This window comes from Tyto alba, unplaced genomic scaffold (genome assembly GCF_018691265.1).
Source record: "Tyto alba isolate M040663 unplaced genomic scaffold, T.alba_DEE_v4.0 Super-Scaffold_41, whole genome shotgun sequence".
NCBI classification, from domain to species: Eukaryota; Metazoa; Chordata; class Aves; order Strigiformes; family Tytonidae; genus Tyto; species Tyto alba.
In genome coordinates, this window is record NW_024881317.1 from 449,156 (window position 1) to 455,843 (window position 6,688).

At 70.7% G+C, this 6,688-nt stretch overlaps 1 protein-coding gene across 1 annotated transcript; it reads left to right on the top strand.

The window, feature by feature from the left end:
• The first annotated feature begins 1,407 nt into the window (after positions 1–1,407).
• Positions 1,408–5,794, top strand: IDH2 (isocitrate dehydrogenase (NADP(+)) 2). Its single transcript, XM_042804036.1, has 11 exons — positions 1,408–1,525; positions 2,643–2,734; positions 3,096–3,261; positions 3,688–3,848; positions 3,926–4,069; positions 4,173–4,309; positions 4,455–4,606; positions 4,677–4,789; positions 4,867–4,964; positions 5,099–5,191; positions 5,442–5,794. The coding sequence occupies exons 1-11, from the start codon at positions 1,435–1,437 to the stop codon at positions 5,527–5,529; spliced, it is 1,335 nt and encodes a 444-aa protein (XP_042659970.1). The 5' UTR covers positions 1,408–1,434; the 3' UTR covers positions 5,530–5,794.
• The last annotated feature ends 894 nt before the right edge of the window (positions 5,795–6,688 follow it).

Sequence of the window (6,688 nt, forward strand, 5' to 3'; positions counted from 1 at the left end):
TCCGGCCAGGGATGGACTTCTTTGTTTGGAGGCAGCCCTCCCCTGGGCCGGTGCCACATGGCCGCTCTCGGCAGTGCCGGCGGAGCCCAGGCTGGGGGGGGGGGACACGGCTGCTGCGCTGGCCTGACCTCGTCCCTGCAAGAGCCGCGGTCACTGGGCGGCTCTGACCGCAGGGCCGGGGCGAGGGCAGCCGGGGGGGGGGGGGCAACCCTGCAGATGGGCAGCCCCCCCCTCTCCTCCTCCTCGCGCTGGGGATGGGGAGCAACAGCCGCCCACCGCCCCGCGGCAGGGCTGCGGGTGGGACGGGGTGCCAGGGGGAGCGGGGACACGCAAGACCCCCGCGCCGCCCCGGAGCAGTGGGTGCTGGCTTCCCCCCCCCCCCGGCCCCCGCAGCTGGCAGCCCCACAGGCTTCTGCTCTGGTTAATGTTAAAGCCAGGCAGACGTCAGCGCGCCGGGCCCTGCCTCCCCCCAGCCCCTCTGCCTGCGGCCAGACTATTTTTCCTCCCGGAGCGGGATCTGCCCGTCCCCTGTGGCTAAAAAAAGCCATCGGCTTGGCCCGTGCGGAGGGACAGCAAACCTCCTGGGCCGAGCGGCCTCCTGGCCGTCCCAGCACACCTCCCGGCCCCTGCGCGCGTTCTCGGGGTGCCCCTGGGGTGCATCACCCCCTTCCTCCCCATGCCGGGGTCAGGCGAGGCGAAGGTCCCCCCGGGGAAATGGCGGTAGCTGCCCGTCCCCCCCAGCCGCCCGTCCCGCGGGGTCCAGCTGCCCCGAGTCACGCGCCGGTGACACGCAGGATCCCTCGGGTCTGTGTAGGGAAACCCTGAGCTGGCTCCCAGCCCTGGGCCCGGCGGCCAGCGTGTCCCCGACCCTCGTGTGCCGGGGGGGGGGGGGGGCCACGTCCCTTTGCTAGGGACGGGGACCGACGCAAACTCTGTCACCCCACGCCAAGCAGAGCTGGGGAGGGGGTGGTGGAGGGGTTGGGGGTGGTGGAGGGGTTGGGGGGGGGGGGGATGCACACGCTGCCTCGCACGCCCGCCCTTCCCACCCCGTCCCAAGGACCCCGTGAAAGCTGATCCCGCGCTCGCGGGTCACCTTGTGCTTTGGCACCCGCTGCACCCAGCGAGTGGCATCTCCCCCTCCCCCCCCGACCCGGGGAGGAGGGGGTGGGCACCCTCCCTCCCGCCTTGCCCCCCCCCCCCCAACCCCCCCGGAGGTTATCATCCGTGGGTGTTTTGCAGGCGGGGTGCGCTGCGTGATGGGGGGGGGGGGGGGATGGAGCAACGCCCCCGTGCTCCCCGCGGGACCCCGCGCGGGCCCCTCCGGAGCCCCACGGGGGGGGCACGGGGGGGACCCGGTCACGCACCTCCCCGGGGCGGAGCGAACCGCGTCCCGGCTCCGCCGCCTCCGTCGCGGCCGCCCCGTCCAGCCCCGCCATGGCCGCCCGCTGCCTCCGCGCCGCCCCGGCGCTCAGCCGCCTGGCCCGCTGCCCCCTCCCCGCCGCCGCCGTGGGGCAGCGCCGGCACTGTGAGTGGGGGTGACCTTGGGGGGGGGACGGGGACACGGGGACACCCACCCCTCGCGGCCTTGGGGACGGAGAGGGCGGCTGCTCCCACCCGGGTGGGGTTTGCACCAGCCCCGGCCCACGGAGGGCTTTGCACGCTCGGATTTGTTTGGGGGTTTTTTGTTCTTTTTTTATTATTATTGGGGGGGTGTGGGGGGGTGTTTTTGCGACTGAACCCGTCCCTCCGCTCACAGCCGGTCCCGGGATGGAGGGTGGGGGGTGGGGAAGGTTTGCTACCGGTCACGGACCCACGGGGGGTTTTGCCGCCCGACCCGCTGCCACGTTTGCGCCCCCCCCCCCCCTTCTCCCCGAAGGGTTTGGCTCCTGCTCCCGGCTCCACGTGGGGTTTTGCAGCCCGGTTCGTACCCGCTTTGACCCTGGAGGGGCTGGTTCCTGGTCGCGGTCTCACGTGGGGTTTTGCCGCCCAATCTGCAGCCCGGCTTGGCCCCAGAAGGGTTCGCTCCTGCTCCCAGTCCCAGCCCCACGTAGGGTTTTGCAGCCCAGCTGCACCGGGGTCCCGCTCCGGTGGGGTTTGCCTCTGGTTCCGGTCCCACGTGGGGGTTTTTTTGGCCCGACCTGCAGCCAGGCTTGGCACCCAGAGGGGTTTACTCCAGGTCCAGGTCCCACGCAGGGATTGGCACCCCAGCTTGCGCCCAGGTCCAGCCCCGAGAGGGGTTTGCTCGTGGTCCCAGTCCCGGGCAGGGTTTTGCACTCCAGTTTGTACCTGGGTCTGACCCCAGAGCGGTTTGCACCCGGTCCTGGTCCTGGTCTCACGTGGGGCTTCGCTGCCCAGTTTGCACCCAGGTCCTGCCCCGAGAGGGGGGGTGCACCCAGTCCCGCTCCCACGTGGGGTTTTGCACCCTGACCTGCACCCAAGCCCAGCCCTAAGCGGGGTTGACGCCGCGAGCGGGCCCAGACCCCACGGGGGTTTGCACCCTGACCGGCACCCAGCCCTGAGCAGGGGTGGCACCCAAACCCTGCCGGGGCCCCCCAGGATGACTCCGGGCCCCCCCCACGGGGGTGCGGGGCTGTGGGGCCGGTGCCGGCGTGCGCCCCTAACGCCACACCGCCGCTCCCCAGATGCCGACAAGCGGATCAAGGTGGCCAACCCGGTGGTGGAGATGGACGGAGACGAGATGACGCGGATCATCTGGGCCTTCATCAAGGACAAGGTGAGGGGGGGGGGGGGTCCTGCCCGGGTGTCGCACGGCTGGAGCTGGCGGGTGCTGCACGGGGGGGAGACGGGCAGACGTTGTACCGGGGACGGGCAGTCCCTGCGCACCGCCCTCCCCGTCCGTCTGTCCGTCCTCCGTCAGTCCGTCCGCAGGAAGCAGGTGGTGAGATCTGCGTGGCTTCCGGCAGGACCTGGAAGCGAGGAGGTCCCGGGAGGCGGGGGGGGGGGGGACTGTCCCGGGCTGGGGGGGGCGGGGAAAGGGCTGGCTGTGCCACCGTGCACGGGGCTGTGCGCCGGGTACCCCCACACCGTGTGTGTCCCCCCCCCCCGGCCTCTGATGCTCTCCTGGGCCCCCCCAGCTCATCCTGCCCAACGTGGACGTCCAGCTGAAGTATTTCGACCTGGGCCTGCCGCACCGGGACAAGACAGACGACCAGGTCACCATCGACTCGGCGCTGGCCACCCAGAAGTACAGCGTGGCCGTGAAGTGTGCCACCATCACGCCGGACGAAGCCAGGGTGGAAGGTGGGCAGGGGGCGAGGGGCCAAGCTCCCACTGCCAAGGGGGGTGGGTGCTGAACCCCCCCCTGTGTGCCCGGCCCCTCTGGATCAGCCAGATGCCTCCCTCGCTGGCTTCTGGGTTTCTGCTGGGTTTCTGGGCTGAGGGCCCTGGTCTCAGTGCTGTGTCCCCCGCCCCGGCCCGGCTCGCCCCACACCGACGGTGCCCGCGTCGGCTGTCGTGACAGCGGGGCTGCCGCAGCAGCCCACGGCACGGAGGAGCCAGGGACTGGGGGGGCTGGCAGAGGCTGGGGGGGCTGGCGGAGGCTGGGGGGGCTGGCAGGGACTGGGGGGGCTGGCAGGGGCTGGGTGCTGGGCTGGGGTGTGACCGCCGGCGCTATGCCCGGTGGTGGTGGGGGGGGTCCCTCAGGGGCCTCACCTCCGCGCACCCCAGAGTTCAAGCTGAAGAAGATGTGGAAGAGCCCCAACGGCACCATCCGAAACATCCTGGGGGGGACGGTCTTCCGAGAGCCCATCATCTGCAAGAACATCCCCCGCCTGGTGCCGGGCTGGACCAAGCCCATCACCATCGGCAGGCACGCCCACGGCGACCAGGTGAGCCCGGCGCGGGGCGGGGGGTGTGCGGCAGCCCCGGCCGGACCCTGCCCCACGCTCTGCCCTGCCCCTCGCAGTACAAAGCCACCGACTTCGTGGTGGGCAAATCCGGGACGTTCAAGATGGTCTTCACGCCGAAGGACGGCAGCGGGGCCAAGGAGTGGGAGGTGTACAACTTCCCCGGCGGCGGCGTGGGCATGGGCATGTACAACACGGACGAGGTGACGGGGGATGCCGGGGGGCAGCCGGCGGGGTCCCTGTGGGGATGCCCAGCCGGGCTGGTGGGCCGGGGGTCCCACGGGGGTCCGTGTGCTTCCCTTGCAGTCCATCTCGGGCTTCGCCCACAGCTGCTTCCAGTACGCCATCCAGAAGAAGTGGCCTCTCTACATGAGCACCAAGAACACCATCCTCAAAGCCTACGACGGGCGCTTCAAGGACATCTTCCAGGAGATCTTCGATAAGTACGGGCTCGAGGGCGTTCGGGCTGCCCCGGGGGGGGGGCTGGCTGACCCCCGAGCAGGGGGGCTGTTGCCCAGGGGTTGGCTGTGGGACCCGGGCTGGGGTGGGCATGGCCCGGCACGGCTGACACCCACCCCGGGCTCCCAGGCACTACAAGACGGAGTTCGACAAGCTGAAGATCTGGTACGAGCACCGGCTCATCGACGACATGGTCGCCCAGGTGCTGAAATCCTCCGGCGGCTTCGTCTGGGCGTGCAAGAACTACGACGGGGACGTCCAGTCGGACATCCTGGCCCAAGGTGGGGCGGCGGGGGAAGGGGGGGCGCTGCGGGGTGCCGTGGGCTCGCCCTGACCCCCGCCCCGCCGCAGGCTTCGGCTCCCTGGGGCTGATGACCTCCGTGCTGGTGTGTCCGGACGGGAAGACCATCGAGGCCGAGGCGGCCCACGGCACCGTCACCCGCCACTACCGGGAGCACCAGAAGGTGGGGGCGAGCTGCCCGCGGCGAGCTGCCCGCTCCGGGCTGCCCGCGCCCGGCGGCTGAGCCCCCTCTCCGTGCAGGGACGACCCACCAGCACCAACCCCATCGCCAGCATCTTCGCCTGGACGCGCGGCTTGGAGCACCGGGGCAAGCTGGACAGTAACCCCGACCTGATGAAGTGAGCGGGCTGCGCCGGGGAGGGGGGGGGATGCTGCCGGCAGCCGCCCCGGTCCCAGCCGCGGTGGGGTCCGGCGGCACGGGGGGTGCCGGCTTTGCTGGAGCCGCGGGCGCTGCCGCCGTGTCCCCCCCCAGGTTTGCCCAGACGCTGGAGAAGGTCTGCGTTGAAACCGTGGAGAGCGGGACGATGACGAAGGACCTCGCCGGCTGCATCCACGGCCTCGCCAAGTACGCGCGGCTCACCCCGAAAGCGGGCTGGCCCCCGGGGGAGGTGGGGGGTCACAGGCGGTCCCAGGGCGTCTGTTGAAGGCTGGTGGGGGTCCGGCTGTGCCGGCGACCCACATCCCATGTCCCACATCCCACATCCGTGCTGCCGCCCCAGACGGGCTGGCTGCTGCCTGCGGTGGGGGGGGGGGGCGGGCAGGGACACCCCCTCCCCAGCCGTGGGACCCCTCCAGCCCCTCTCTGTCCCCCGCAGCGTGAAGCTGAACGAGCACTTTGTGAACACCACCGACTTCCTGGACGCCATCAAGAACAACCTGGACAAGGCCCTGGGCAAGCAGTAAGGGGGGGTTGGGGAGGGGGGCACCCGGCCCCCGCCCCGCTGTCACCCAGACGGACGGGGACCCGGCGCCACCTCCAGCTCACCAACATGGCTCAGGAACAGTTGAATAATTTTTATAAGCAGTTTTCTTACGAGTGTTTTTAAAGCCTTCCTAGCAGCGGTGTGTAGGACTGGGAGGGGGGGTCTGGGGGGGGGCCTGTCCCACAATGACCCGTGTACCCTCCCAGCGCGCGGTGCCAGCAGCCATTAAACACCTCACCGGCCCACGGCGCGTGGTGGCACGGCTCTCGTGGGGTGGGCGCGGGGCGGGGGGGTGCCGGCCGCAGGAGGCAGCCAGCGGCTGAAGAATATGCATTTATTAGAATTATTGCTAAACAAACTGAGGAGATAAAAAAATAACCAAACCACAGGAGGACTTTGCAGCAGGGGTGGCTGAACGCTCTCTGTATGCGAGGGGGGGGGCACCAGGGAGCTGCTGGGACCAGCTGGGCCACCGGCACGAGCCCCCCGCTTGGCGAAGCCCGGTGCCACCCCCTGGCAGCAGCACGGACCCCCTCGGCTTGGCCTCGCCAGCCTGTGCCCCCCCACGTCACAGCTTTTTGGTAACAGGACTGAGGTAGCGTGGGGGGGTGTGGAAAGGGGGGGGGGGGGTCGGGGCTGGCCGGCGCTGTGGCTGTCTCCATCCTGCCCCAAGGCTGGGGGAATTTGGGGGGGGGGTGGGGGGTGGGTGAGTCAGCCTGGGGCTTTTGGGCTGGGGCAGATGGTGTGTGCAAAGGTGGGGGGGCTTGGGGGTCCCAGTGCCCTTGCTGGAGCCCAGGTCCTGCCCCTGCTGTGCCCCCCCCCCCCCAGAGGTATTGGTGCCTGCGGGGACCCTGCCTGGCACTGGGCACACTGGGGGGAGCGATGCTGGGGGTGCTAGGCGGCCCCCCACCCCACAGCAGGGAGAGCCAGGAGGGTGGTCCCAGAGCTGGTGCTGCCCCAGCTCGTTTTCCCCCACCCCACCCCAACACCAGGAAGCAGAGGAGACAAACCCCCATCCCCAGGGCCGTGCTACCCGAGCAAAAGCCTTTTCCTGAGCCCCGGAGCAGCTCGGCGGGGGGGGTGGGGGGTGAGGAGGGGTGCAGAGCGTGGCTGGGGTTCATTATGGGGGCCCTGCCTTT

What these genes read in the sequence shown, in the direction of transcription:
- IDH2 (XM_042804036.1), top strand. Translation starts at nt 1,435, where the DNA reads ATGGCCGCCCGCTGCCTCCGCGCCGCCCCGGCGCTCAGCCGCCTGGCC. An exon ending in GGCACGCCCACGGCGACCAG is followed by an intron (nt 3,849 to 3,925) that starts GTGAGCCCGGCG and finishes TGCCCCTCGCAG; the next exon opens with TACAAAGCCACCGACTTCGT. An exon ending in AGTAACCCCGACCTGATGAA is followed by an intron (nt 4,965 to 5,098) that starts GTGAGCGGGCTG and finishes GTCCCCCCCCAG; the next exon opens with GTTTGCCCAGACGCTGGAGA.